This window comes from Ruditapes philippinarum, unplaced genomic scaffold, assembly GCF_026571515.1.
Source record: "Ruditapes philippinarum isolate M1 unplaced genomic scaffold, ASM2657151v2 ctg465_1_1_1_1, whole genome shotgun sequence".
NCBI classification, from domain to species: domain Eukaryota; kingdom Metazoa; phylum Mollusca; class Bivalvia; order Venerida; family Veneridae; genus Ruditapes; species Ruditapes philippinarum.
In genome coordinates, this window is record NW_026867068.1 from 29,858 (window position 1) to 44,529 (window position 14,672).

The following is a 14,672-nucleotide window of genomic DNA, read 5'->3' on the forward strand; positions in this document are numbered from 1 at the left end:
AATAATAGTTTTACTACAATAATGTTATTTGACCTTTATATAATATCTTCTATATTTCTGTTCTTGACTTGTCCCAGTTTGGAACGGTTCTTTCAAGGGTTCATAGATTTCATGAACACAATAGAAAAATTAAGCTACCAACTGTACGGATGTGCAGACTGGTTTGATCATTTTTTGTTTGAGCTTGGTTTGGGTTAATACATTGACAATAATTGTCCCAAACTTGTTTTCAAGTTAATATATTCACAATTAATACATTATAATAAAAACATTATGTACAAATCGTTAAAAAGAATAGAAAAAAGAATCGCAATGCATAAAAGGAAACCATATACATTTACATCAACACAAACATAAAGTTTACAAGATCAACTTCTAGCGTTCACTGACGTCCATATCCTTTGTTTTAAAATGTTACACATTAATATGTTCCAATAATTGCACTCGCATGTCGATATTTAAATAACGTATTTGTACAAAAGGTGTGCATATAGTCTGCTTATGTTAGCAAAGTGTTTTAAACTACGGCAGGAATGGAATTTAAAGCTTCGTGCATCTCTCTGGTCAAACATTTACCAAACTTGATCTGAAAAAAAAGAACAATGGAAAAGTTTCAGAAAACACCCAATGTGCAAGCTAATTACATATTTAATAACTCACTACGTTAACCAATTACCTAGCGTTCACTATAATTGAACCGCATCACGACAAAACCAACAATGTGCGTTTGCGACCAGCATGGATCCAGACCAGCCTGCGCATCCGATGCTGTTCGCTATCAGTTTCTCTACTTGTAATAGAGTTGGTAAGCGAATAGCATGGATCCTTATCAGACTGCGCGGATGCGTAGGCTGGTCTGGATCCATGCTGGTCGCAAACGCACTATGTTGGTTTTGTCGTGACACGGCTCATATTATAAATAATTATTTCTTTCTACTTGTCCTCAATTCTTGTTCATTTACTGTTTGGATGCAACTAGTTCTTGAGAATAAATAAAGAGTACTAACAACATAATGAAGATCTAACTTATTACTTGGAAATATATGTATGTTGATATAGCAGAACCTCGCATTTAGGTTCTTATAATGATATATACCTCGTACAAAGTTGTCCATACATTTAGCAATGATTGAAAATGTAGTTAGTGAAGTCACTATGTTGGTCGCTTATAAATGCCTTTTGAATGTAAACTCAGTTGAATATCCTATACATTATTCTAGATTCCCTTAATATAACAAGCAGAAAATGACATTGAACATATGTATAAATCATGTGGTTTGTCATCGTCGGTTACCCATGGTATATATTCCGTACATACTAGATTATCTCCAATTCTATACGGTGCCCCACTGAGTGCCACGGACTGATATACGTACATGTATAGGTTGTTGAATGTAGTATATACCGTGGGGAAACCGAAGATGACAAAGCACACGAAGAAGGAATCACTTACTTCGGACACGTGCCCAATAAAACCGGACATATTGTCTCTATTTCTACAATGAGCAAATCTCAGTCCACTTCTATGTATTGGTATAAATCCTGAAAACAATAAATGATAACATTGGTTTGAATTATCTTAGAAATCGACTTTATTTGCAAGTTATAAATATTTAATACAGCGTATAATTGAAATAATCTATTGTTCATATAATAATAAACAACTAAATAATGATGGGATAAGATCAGAATTTGTCAGAATTGTAATTCGACCATTAAATACGCATCAACTTGTTCTTACAAACTTTACGTGTATCCTACACGCCTGTTTAAGATGGCCAATAAAAATAAAGAGAATTAAAGTCCGATTGATAGATTATGATGTTATGCAAAGGACAAAGTAATAAAATAGACGAAAATAAACCACAACCATAAAAACAGAATACATTATCAAAAGGAAATTACACAAAATCCCAAATAAAGTGATACTTTTGTTAATTAACTATGCAAATATACACCCTAATTTTCACATAAGTAGTTACAATCAATATTTTTTTTTTATTTTATGTTCACATGTTACCTGATAATGAACGAGCAGCACTATTTGACATGTTCGGCACCGTACTATCAAGGAATGCACCAATTCTCTGACCATCATATATCACCCTTAATATAAATTCATCGTTGAACTGAAACAGTAAACAAAAATAACATTTGTAACCATAGAATAAGCGAATACATCACGTATCGTAAAGTGATACACGGTATCTGCGTTACGAAAAGGCAGGGGTATACCATATCATTTTAACTTTCCGTCAGACAATCAAAAGAGTTTAAAGAAGATCCAATGAGGTCCATAACCCCTAAAATTATGGTTTTTACAATGATCAAGTGAATCACTTAAAATACATGTGTATGTAAAAAGTCTGCAAAGGATAATAAAGTAATATACTCGGAATAAAAATAGGTATCCATTTTTGTTCGTTTCTTCGCCAAACTTGAGTGAATTCATTTTTTGGTTATTTTGGACAATACAAACTATTATACTGCAAACACGGGGTGTGTGAAGGACTTGAAAATTTGCACCAGGTTATTGGGTCAGACATACATTAAGTGGTTCACAAAGTTTGGACAATAAGTTTTGGTATTGTGTTTTCATTCAACAATAATAATATGATCACAATTTTAAAACGGTCATATGTTAATTGGCACATACTGACGCATTTATATATCGTAAATCTAAAAATCATTCACGTTATGTACATTATATTCCCTATTTTAATCATAATAGGTGGTAAAATAGGTATAGGTAATCACTCAGACATTGTATATCAAGGCATCAATGATAACAAAAGACGAATTTTATTAAATTTGTTAAAACTATAGGATAAAATACAATAAATGAAGTACGATTCTTATAAGTTAAACATAATGCTGGGAAATTACGTACATTATAAGGGAAGGAAATCTCTGCAAACCCTGGTAAACCATCAGTTCTTGCTAGTATTGTAAGTGTCCCACCTGTACCTTGAAACTGATCAAAGTTCACCTCGAATGTCGGCACTCTGTCTATATAAACATAGAGATAAGAATATTAATTATAAAATCATATACATGTAAAGTCATGATTTACTTTGCTCTCATATAATCTACTAGGATGGTTTGTTGTTTAGGTAAACACTCACTAGTTTACTCTTTAACAAGTTTCCTCATAACCTACTGAATTTCTTAAATGAACTTGTCCACTTCCATTTTGGAACATCCTATTATCAAGTATAAGGATATCAAGAATAAAAGTATGTAGTTGCTCAGCCAACAGCTTAGGCTGCACAATTGTCTGGATGGCCTTATAATGGCGGCAAAGGCTTATCAGTAACCACTTTTGGATCCAAAAGGATAAACGTTAATATAAAATCCAATAAAATATTAATCCGTCATTTGATTAAAGTATAGTTTATGATATAATTCGTCCTTCATTTTTTCTAAAATATTGTATATCATCAGTAGTTATCAAATAAATTTACATTTATAATTTATACAATGTCTGTAAAAACATACCAACGTAGTTACAACTTGTTGCGAAAACTTGTTTAAATTGTGAACCTGCTGTCGGTTGTAAACGAGCCTTAAAAATAAAAGAAAAAAATTATTTAAAGATAAGATACTTTTAAGAATATCAAAAAATAAATAATGAAACGCTGAAATCTTTCTGAAAAAGTGCATTTATGGTACACTTTCACACAAATTATATTATAGCTAATCGTCATTCCAAAACTGAACAACACAATAAAAATGTCTTAAGTGACTGCATAGACATAATGCCATTTTTTATATTATAAAGAAAAATAATCTTAGTCTCCTATTTCCATTATATATCATATTTTCAACAAAGTTATACATGCTTTATACAAAAGCATTTTTAACTAAACAAATAAAAACAATCTGAACTCTAATTAAAGATGTAACTCTGTTTAAAAAAATGTTAACTGCAGGGTACATACCTCGAGATAGAGTTTATTAAGTACTTGTGAACCATAGAATGGTATATTAATACCAGCACCGCCGTCCCAGAAATTAATCATGTTGCCAACACCAGTCTCACCCTGTCCATATTTTCCTATCATTAACAAGGCGGCAACAGCACTACCCTTGTTTTTAAGGTCAGGAAATTTCGCCACTATGTCTATAGTGCAAACTGAAAAATGTGACATAAAATAATTAGTAAAACATTTATTTATAAGTTAGAAACAATAATGATAAACCTTGTACGAAGTTTTGAAGGGGCATTTTGTTTCAAATCCATAATTAAACATTGTTTTATAACTGGTCAAGTCATCCAAAATACATGTCTTAAACCCCTGACTATAACGCTCAACTGAGAGATTGGCAGGTTGGGTGGAAGAGAAATATACAAGTTTAGTTTAGCTTTTGTCAAATAAAAACACCGATTTGCATGCATTACCCAAAAACACTTGCTTATAGTGGTTATATTTCGTTTTTATTCTATGAAAACTTGTGACAGAAATTACGATGTGTGACCATTCTTGAAATATCCGCTTTCTTAAATATGGTATAGGGTTTGTGATAAAGAACGTAATTGATAGATCCCTACTATGACTGTTTAATTGAATAACAATAGATTTAACTACAAACATTGACTCTTTTGTTAACAAATAGGTTGTGTTGAAATTTTATATCCACTAATCTGATAATAAGAATTAGATAGGTCAGGGATCTATGCATATTCGGTAAATAAGTAACAACATAATGTCTCCTTGTCATTGTAACTTAACAAGTTGGCGGCATGACCTGTTAGACTGGCTTTTATAAGGATCGCTATCACTGTTAATGGCAATTAAGCCGCTGTTTCATTACAACCTCGCTCATTACTAGTTAATTCCAAAAAAGACTGCAAGCTTAAAGCTTATCAAACATTCGTACTGAAATAATTCTGTATAACTAACTTAACAACTAAAATATTTGGACATAAACTGCTCACTACTGACCGAAAACTGTTCCTATCACAGAACGTTATTTGTAGTGAAATCAATGAATTAAATAAACATGTGCCACAACTGTTAGGGTAGAATTTTATGATATCCACACAAAATTCAAGGTTTATTTAAATGACAAATATAGATGGATGCCCCAAAATGCAAACTGCAGATTATAAATCATTCTGCGTATATTAATGCACACAAAATTGATGCATTAGCTAATATTATTTACATTTAGCAGCGAACTTGTAATTAGGAAATAGATATCAATTCTGAGTGCATTGTTTAGGAAATAGATATCAATTCTGAGTGCATTGTTGTAGAATAATGCACGGTTTGAGTTCAAATGCGTAGTAATATAATCACGAAGGCCGATAGGCCTGAGTGATTAATTACAAAGCATTTGAACGAAAAACGTGCATTATTATACAATAATGCACGAAGAATTGATATCTATTTCCATTCTAATACGTCAAGAAAAAATATAATTTTTATTATAACGTTGGACTTTATGTTTGGTGGTTGAATTTGTTTTCGCCTCAGAGTTTCCAATAGAAACGTTCTTTAGAGGCCGTTCCAGTGGGTTGAAAAAAAACTGTTAAATCTACCGTTTGTAGAAACATTTTGAAAATAACGAATTTTGAAAACGTTGATACAACTTTGTTTGTTTATTTATTTCAGTTTATAATTTTCCAAGCGAAATACAAATTATTAAAAGTGAAATAAATGTAAAACTAAACTCGTTTGCGACATTAAATAGCGAACTTGATTTGATTGTTTTGCACGTGCTGTTTGGCGCTACATTGTGACGTCACGTAAACAACACTTTAAACGTCTGTACAGCGTTAACGACTGAATTAAAGATATTGGTGTTCGGATTATTTTTCTTAGTTAGACCATTTTCTTTCATTCTAGATAGTTTTCACAACAAAATTCGAAAAAAATTGTTTTAATTTATCAGATTTTTTAAACAAAATGGCGCCTTCAATGTGAAAATACACAGGGAGATAATAAGAACGGCGAGTGCATTGTTGTAGAATAATGCACGCTTCCGGCCTTCTTTGTCTATATAGAAAAAATTCCGATAGTGTTAGAATGTAGAATAATGCACGGTTTGAGTTCAAATGCGTAGTAATATAATCACGAAGGCCGATAGGCCTGAGTGATTAATTACAAAGCATTTGAACGAAAAACGTGCATTATTGTACAATAATGCACGAAGAATTAATATCTATTTCCATTCTAACACGTCAAGAAAAAATATAATTATTATTATAATGTTGGACTTTATGTTTGGTGGTTAAATTTGTTTTTGCCTCAGAGTTTCCAATAGAAACGTTCTTTAAAAGCTGTTCCAGTGGGTTGAAAAAAACTGTCGATAAATCTTCCGTGTGTAGAAACATTTTGAGAATAACGAATTTTGAAAACGTTGATAAAACTTTGTTTGTTTATTTTATTTCACTCTATAATTTTTCAAGCGAAATACAAATTATCAAAAGTGAAATAGATCTAAATGTAAAACTTAACTCGTTTGCTACATTAAAATAGCGTACTTGATTTGATTGTTTTGCACGTGCTGTTTGGCGCTACATTGTGACGTCACGTAAACAACTCTTTAAACGTCTTTACAGCGTTAACGACTAAATTAAAGATATTGGTGTTCGGATTCATTTTCTTAGTTAGACCATTTTCTTTCATTCTAGATAGTTTTCACAACAAAATTCGACAAAAAATTGTTTTTTGTTTTTAAACAAAATGGCGCCCTCAATGTGAAAATACACAGGGAGATAATAAGAACGGCGAGTGCATTGTTGTAGAATAATGCACGCTTCAGGCCTTCTTTGTTTATATAGAAAAAAGTCCGATAGTGTTAGAATTATAAATATACAACGTTTAAGTAATATCGATATAGAAATTGTGTTTACAAGTAGGTCTAGGGCTTGGTTCAAGCAGGATAGGGTCCGGGGAGCATTGACATCCGGTCGCATTAAATATTGTTCCTACAGGACATGGCATTTCCATTCCACCATAAGCATCAAGATTCTTGTAGACATATGCATTACCAGGAACTGCCTCCAGACGACATTCTGTCGGAAAATAAATCAATATTATAGACAAGATTGAATATGTATCCAAACAAAAATCATCATATAACATAACCTCGTTTTACTGTCAAAATAACTTTGATTTATTGAAGAGGAGTGATTCATCAGATCAAATTATGTTTTAGTTTAATTGCACTGTAATATTGATATAAATTAAGAGCCCGAGCAAAAGTTTTATTTTCACTTTGTTATGTGTAAGAGACTGAGAGGAATTATATCTAATATTGATTATAGGGTTAATTAATGCTGAAATATTATTTGATAGAAATTATCTGATAGAAATAAGACTTTATACAACCATCAATATATGAATTAACTTGATATTACGTTCATAATGTTTCCTTAATTTACAACTTGCCATTAATTAGTTTCATGTCATTTCAAGTGGAAAAAACATGTCAATGTAAATAAACCATATAAATATTTGCTAAATGATTTTTTTTACAAAAATATACTTAAACCGCAAAAGTGGCAAACGATGGACAGACACGTCTACGCCATCCAAACCGTAACGGAATGCAGTAAACAAGCACTGTGTTGTCATATAAAACTCGTCAACAACTTTACTATACATTTGTATTTCCTTTCAGACAAACATTTAATATATATAACATAGATTTATTAATTACCTTCAAAGTAGCCAAACGGACATTTTGCATTGATACATGTTGAACCCACACCAGAAATGCATCTTCTTTGAGTGACGTCATACATTAGACCATTTAAACAGCATGTAGGGTCAGCTTGTCCTGAAATAACACGTTTTAATATTTAATGCTCAAAAATGCCTCTTGTGGCATAAGAATTGCAGCCACCATTTATTCCTGCATGCTCTTAAGAGGCGACTAAATGTGTTCAAATAACTGTAGTCTATGCTACTCTTAGCTCCAGCATGTGAGATGGTTTAGACCCTTGGTATTGCTTTGAAATTTGTAACGCACTAGGTTAGCCTAAATCATCTTTCCTGTTTCGGCGCCATATGACCTATACTTAGTTTGTGCGTCGTTAAAGAAAACAAACCAACTGTTCAAAAGTACAATCAATGCGATGTTTCTTATTTATAAATTATATTCAACAGAATGTCAGAAGAATAGTTCGTTATAAAATATTATTACCCCAATGTTAATTTCCCATAGGCCACCGGGAGTTATTCCTATACTGTTAATGCAAGTGTACCATGTGACTAAGAAATTTGTACTATTACTAACAGTACTTTTTAACAGTATAAAATCTGGACACGTGGTTTATTTTCATAAAATATGAAATGACCGCATCGCAAGAGTTTGCAAAAACCATATAAAGAAAATTGTTTGATAGGATCAGATTTCACAGATCATAACCGTATCTATGGGTTGGTGTTTTGATTTCTAATTGTAACACAGCATATTGAATGTATCGTCATTTGCTTAAAGAATAAAAGAAAAGTAAAAACGTCTCATGTACACTGACAACTTGCGAGGTAAGGACAGATAAGTTATTGTTACTCATGGTTCAATTTTGTTACAGTTAGATTTGGTTGAAATTTTCAGATCATTACAATATTTGCCCGGGGTAATAAAGTAAATAACACACAGTTTTGTGAGTAACAGTAAAAATATAATCCCTCGTTATCTATAATAATATTTCATTACAAATGTATGTAACATTCACTTTTATTTACATTTTTATTTACTGACAACATTGTTATAGCTATAATTGTGCAGTTACTTTCTTTGTGTGCGTATTTCTAAGAATTGGCGGATGATTCCTTTTCATAAAAACTATTAATAGAACTTTCATTGAATTAGAAATTCTTTAAAAATTCATAACTGTTTAACATAGAGTAAATATCCTAACTTCCCTCTCTACTTAACCCACGTTCTACAATATTTAGTATTTATTAAACTTATTATTCTATTAAAAAGTAATAAGCAGGTTACTCAGTGTTTAACTATTGCACTGCACATGTAACTTTGTTTGTGAACTCGTGTTAGTAAAGTCTTGTAGCAACTCATTCATGTTGGTTTTCCTTACTATTGTATACTGTAACATTTTAGGTTCAACAACTATGTTTATTACTGCAGACTCGTTATTTTGTCCATTCTGTTGTTCAATTTGTCCTCCGTTCTTAGATCTTATGGAACCTCATGATTATTAAGTGTTTATGTCCAAGAATCGTTTTCATTCAACAGTAAATGCGTGTATGATTACAATGTCACAAGAATAATGATTTGTATTGTTAGCTCACCTTTTTTGTTACACTTCATGTATGTTCGACAGTTCTTGTCTACCAGATCATATGATTGTGTTCCAGGTATAGAGCAGGATCCTTGATATAATATAAACACGTATCAGTTAGTTGTAAGCTTATTTGAAGTAGTAAATTAAATGTATCAAAATTTTGCTATTAAACCTATGATATGCATGGAAAACGATAAAATAGACAGAAATAGAATTAATAAAGAAAGTCAAAAAAGGCAAAATTAAAAATGTTGCAGACTGGTTTGATTGAGCCTGCTTAAGGACGGTATTGTCAAGTGCAAACTACCGTCCGCGCCCCCTAGCACCGGCTTAAGCAATATTCGGCAAGGTCCTTGAGCAATATTCGATTATATCGAAAAAAGATCTTCGGCGCTACGGAAAAGTAATTATAATTATTTTACATTTCCTACCCTGTGACAACTTTTATGCTGAAAAAAGAGAATTTCAATTCTGTTAAAAGTTTTAGCTATCACATACTAGAACATGGCAGATACAGTGAGATTTGGGCCTGTATATAGCTTTTATAGGCCATAACATTAGCATCACCATTGTTCTTAACTTTTGTAAACTAGAGTTCTTACGTGAATATTCTTTTGGACACTCATGTATGCAGTTCCGGTCAGGAACACACCGGGATGTGAACACATCAAAACCTTGACCGTCGGGACAACATACAGGGTGTGGGTGACCATGTTCACAGTCCCAATGTGTCCGGCAGTTGCCGTCTGCAAAATTTGCCAGACGTACTCCGGGAGCACCACATGTTGCTGTAAAAATATTCAATGTACACGAATAATAATTAAACAAAAGCATCTGATCTAGTTAAACTAAACTTTATCGAAACACTACATTATCACTTTTTATTATTCATTTTTTGTGTGAAAAGTCAAAAGGCATAGATTTTATAAGGGTTAAATATATGTACGCATATTTTGCTTCTAGATCTAAAATGCATTACATAATCTTTTACTTTTACAAAAATCTATAACAGTCATCTTATTTATTAAATATAGCTTTAAACAGTTAGACAATTTTACGGTTCAGGCAGATGAAATGCTGGCTACTTGATTAACACACAAAAATATCAGTACAACCGACAACTGACCGTCATTAAGAAGGGGACACGCAGCATCACAGGTGATATCACTGACACACTTGTTCGTGTTAACATCATACGAATGGTATCTGGCGCAGCATGCAGGTCTTGATTTGCCGTTCACACACGTCCAGTGGGTGCGGCAGTTAGAATCATGGTGGGAGTAAGACTTCACCATTGGATTCTTACATTTGTCTACAATTATGAAAAGACGTTGAAATACATATAGCCAGCGTATAAAAATGTGGCGATACAACTTTTTTTTTTTTAATTTTGCAAATTTATAAATCAACTTGTTATTTCAGCATTTCATAACATATTTTTTAAGTTTTATGACGCTAAAAAGTAAAAGAAATAATGATAAAAATGCTACAATATTATTTCTTGCTAAAAGTTATGAGTTACATAAAAATTATATAGAGATCGATTGAACAATAATTATGTAAACCAAAATATATACATTATTTGATATATATTATCTAGTGTTAAAAAGTTAATGAACATACTTTGTTATCAAGCATTTTTCTTTTGTTTCATTTTAAATCTTTAATAGCTGTATGATTTTTATTAACATGACCTTTACATGCTGAACTTAAATAGATATGAAATAAGTAAGTGGTAGAAAATTTTACCATTAGGACAATCTACAAGGTTATATCTGTCACAAGCTGGCTCGAATCCTTGTTTCCATTTCGTTCCAAAGGCACAAGGCATCGCCTGCAATTGTTTTACATGTGTTTTGACGTCGTTACTCATTATAATAATTTTCTGACTTGCTGTATGTATTTGACTGTGGGAATGTATAGCTGTTGCTAGTTGTTCTTGAGTCTGGTTGCAGTTATACTATATTTATCTAGTTACTCTATCAATAATGTTTGAAACATCAATGAACAATTTTACTGCATTAACAAAATGTCCAAACCATTTTTTACAGGAAAATAAAGAAAAGACCGGTTTGAAATTAGGTATAGAAGCTATTAAATTCATACCTGCGACATAATTCTCCCGTTCTCCAGAGGTTGACACATGATAAACTTAAAACAATCTGTAGGGTGGGGAATGTAACACAAACTTGGGTAAGAACAAGCTGCCCTTTCACACTCTGTAATATGAAAAGTATTTGGTAATTAAATTTCCATACATCATAGATTTTTAAAAAAAATATATGTGAATACAACATAAAAACATAATCCTGTGGAATATCGCAGCTATCAATTAGCGATAACCATAACCCGTTCTTTATGTCGTTAAACACTTGTATTATTTTGAGCCCAGCAGTATAAATGACAAGAAATGTTCACCAGAGTACGAGTAGGTCATTTGTGTGTGGTGGTGATGGGAGTTTTGTTACAACTTTGATTTCATGAAATATAAAATGAATTTAACTCACCCGTATGAACTAACTGGTAGTCTTCTGAAAAAAAATGAATGATTTTCATATAATTTAGATTGTCTTAATGTTTCTTGGTTCACAATAAAAGCAATATTAACATTTTATCTAACTCAAACATGTAATCTAATAAACAGATATTCAAGATTTTCAGCATTTGACTCTGTGTTAACATTAAAATTTCTTAACAATTTTAAGGAGAATTTAATAAAAATAGTTGATTTATCAAATGTATTTATTTGATTTTGTTAAAAGCTTGAATGACTGTACAAACCCCTATGACTTGAAAACACCCTGGCAATAGCTGAGGTACGACCATCACTGAGAATTCTGCTGCCATTAATTATCCCTTGAGCAATATTAGTACTGCTCGCAACGCCTCTGTCATTTCCTGCTAAATTAATTCTGTCAACTGTACCAACTTGCCGTTCCACAGCTGAAAGCCTTCCGTCGGGCAAGGGTACACTGCGATCCACTCCTGAAAGCCTTCCGTCGGGCAATGAAACACTGCGATCTACTCCTGAAAGCCTTCCGTCGGGCAATGAAATACTGCGATCCACTCCTGAAACACTGTGTTCAATTGCAGAAAGCCTTCCGTCGGGCAAGGGTACACTCCGATCCAACGCTGAAAGCCTTCCGTCTGGCAAAGGTACACTTGGTTCCATTGCAGAAAGTCTTCCGTCGGGCAATGGAACACTGCGTTCGACAGATGAAAGTATGCCGTCTGTCAAGAAACCTCTTCCCTCCGTCGGAAAATTTTGTCCTGCGTCTTGTCCTTGATTTGTAACTTGACATATTATGCTGCCCAGGAAGGCTACACAAATTGTGGCGATGTTAACCAAGTACATTATCTCTGAAAGTAGCCACATAGCAACGTGAATAACTCTCGGAACTTTTCAAATGCTAACGTGTTGGAGACTTGTTTCAAAGATTGGGTAATGAGTAAAGGATTAGGGTTTCAAAAATATCAAGATACAATAATGGGTTAAAACATTTATGTAACAACAGTTTATTGCAAAAATGATTAATACCACACCTGTCTGACACGTACTTTCGTGCAAGAAAAAAAGGGCGATTATTAAAACATCCAATATTGTGACTATTTATAAGTATTAAATGATTTATAAAGTTACCGTTAATTGTAACCGCAAGCCGGTACGTGAGTCCGGGACTGAAAGCACCCTATTTGGACATCATTTGAATTAACAGATGTTTTTTTCTTCGGTGTTTGATATTGGGAATAGCATCGTTGCGGATAGGGGGAAAAATATAATATATATCGAAATATCTATGGTTTTCAAAATAACCAAGATCCTGTTTCAGTCGAGGTTATTAAAACTTTTTACACAAGGACATTTTGCGTTAAATTAACATATTTTTATTGTAATTAAAGGCCCATTATGCCCCCAGAAATGCTTTCATTTTTATTTCTCAAAAGCGTTTTACTGTTTGCTGCAGTTTCCAAAATATCATTCATTGGGAAATTACCCTGAACCATATTTTCTTCTGTTGCTTTTTCACAGTCAATACAATAAAAGTGACTTAGTATTTTGTGTGAAAGTCAGAAGCTACTTTATTTACATTTTGTTTTTTTATAATAAATTATTTCACATTTAATCCTACTTTCTTCAGGCATCCAACATTTCTTTACCATTGAAGTAAAAATGTTGCTTACGGTACTGTTTTATTAATATCAAAAATGATTTTTTTTGTACAGTGACTGTTATTGTATTTCATAGTTGAAATAATAGAAAATATGTGAAAAAATAAATAAACTTTATCATAATAAAACGTAAATAGTATATAAATATATGCATCAAGTTATAAAAACAAATTTTTAATAACGTATCAGTCATTATAATAAAATATTTAAACTTTATCATTACGTAATAACGTCAACCCTAGCTAACTACGTGCACGTAAATAACCTCATCCTAAACGTGCAGAACAAACGTTGATAAAACGTTGACACATTTGATAAATTGTTACAAACTTAATCTACCATTTGTTATAAAATATATTAAGATATATCATAAGATCAACATACCCCTTCTGTGTGAAAATTTATCTCATTTATAATCTATAAACTACTCCAAGTAAGAATATTCTATATTTTTACGTGTAATTAACGTTAATTAATCAAGAATCAAGTAATTGTGACAAATGACAGGCAAATAATAACTCCCCTCAAGGGATTGTTGTTTCTCGAAACTTGAAAAGTAAATTAATGACGCTTTTGTTAACATTTTCTTATTATGTAAATTTTAGATGTTTGATATATGAGTTTACTCTTTGTCAAGTTGTTATAATTAATAACAGAATATGCACATATAAATATACAAGATTATATTTCTTTTTTTAAGTTAATTTCACATTTGTTTAAATAGTTGAAAAATTTTAATATTCAAACTTATTTGATTTTTGTTTCATTTCAAAATATTTTTACTTTCCTGTATCCAGTGCTTACAGTACACAAATGATATCTGGTTAAAACACAACAACAACAACATCAACAACAAAATGAAAGAAACTTTGTGTTACACTGTTGATTAAAGTTCTCTTAGTTTGCATTTTTTAAATAAAAAAAACGGGTCAGTTTCAGTGGCCGAGTTACTTAAAGTGAATGATTTCTAATCACACGAGGTCTTCCTCAACCCGTAATGCTGGAAATTCGCCATGCTATCTTTTACAGTGTTTGCTTTGTCGGCGTGACAATAAATTCTTTGTCGGAATAGAACGTAATCTATATGTAATTTATATATGAGCCGCGTCACGACAAAACCAACATAATGGGTTTGCGACCAGCATGGATCCAGACCAGCCTGCGCATCCACGCAGTCTGATCAGGATCCATGCTGTTCGCTTATAAACTCTATTACAAATAGAGAAACTGATAGCGAACA

The 14,672-nt window shown here is 32.2% G+C and overlaps 1 protein-coding gene across 2 annotated transcripts; it reads right to left on the minus strand.

Annotated features, from left to right (window-relative positions):
- Positions 1-223: 223 nt before the first annotated feature.
- Positions 224-13,994, minus strand: LOC132734718 (uncharacterized). 2 transcript variants are annotated; one of them, XM_060721512.1, is made up of 16 exons: positions 13,817-13,994; positions 12,044-12,622; positions 11,770-11,793; positions 11,369-11,481; positions 11,012-11,096; positions 10,389-10,574; positions 9,865-10,050; positions 9,270-9,350; positions 7,672-7,791; positions 6,863-7,024; positions 3,942-4,135; positions 3,499-3,565; positions 2,891-3,009; positions 2,021-2,129; positions 1,454-1,542; positions 224-586 (listed from the first exon to the last, which is right to left on the minus strand). In XM_060721512.1, exons 2-16 carry the CDS (start codon positions 12,615-12,617, stop codon positions 518-520), a joined length of 2,178 nt encoding a protein of 725 aa, XP_060577495.1. In that variant the 5' UTR covers positions 12,618-12,622; positions 13,817-13,994; the 3' UTR covers positions 224-517. The 2 variants fall into 2 exon arrangements, with proteins under 2 accessions (XP_060577495.1, XP_060577496.1); XM_060721513.1 differs by lacking the exon at positions 13,817-13,994 and adding an exon at positions 13,656-13,679.
- Between the last annotated feature and the right edge of the window lie 678 nt (positions 13,995-14,672).

Excerpts from the sequence above, each read along its gene's own strand:
- LOC132734718 (XM_060721512.1), bottom strand. The coding sequence starts at position 12,617 with ATGTACTTGGTTAACATCGCCACAATTTGTGTAGCCTTCCTGGGCAGC. Across the intron at positions 10,051-10,388 it reads GTGTCCCCTTCTTAATGACG|CAACATGTGGTGCTCCCGGA; the intron begins GTCAGTTGTCGG and ends ATATTTTTACAG. Across the intron at positions 7,792-9,269 it reads CATGAAGTGTAACAAAAAAG|GACAAGCTGACCCTACATGC; the intron begins GTGAGCTAACAA and ends GTGTTATTTCAG.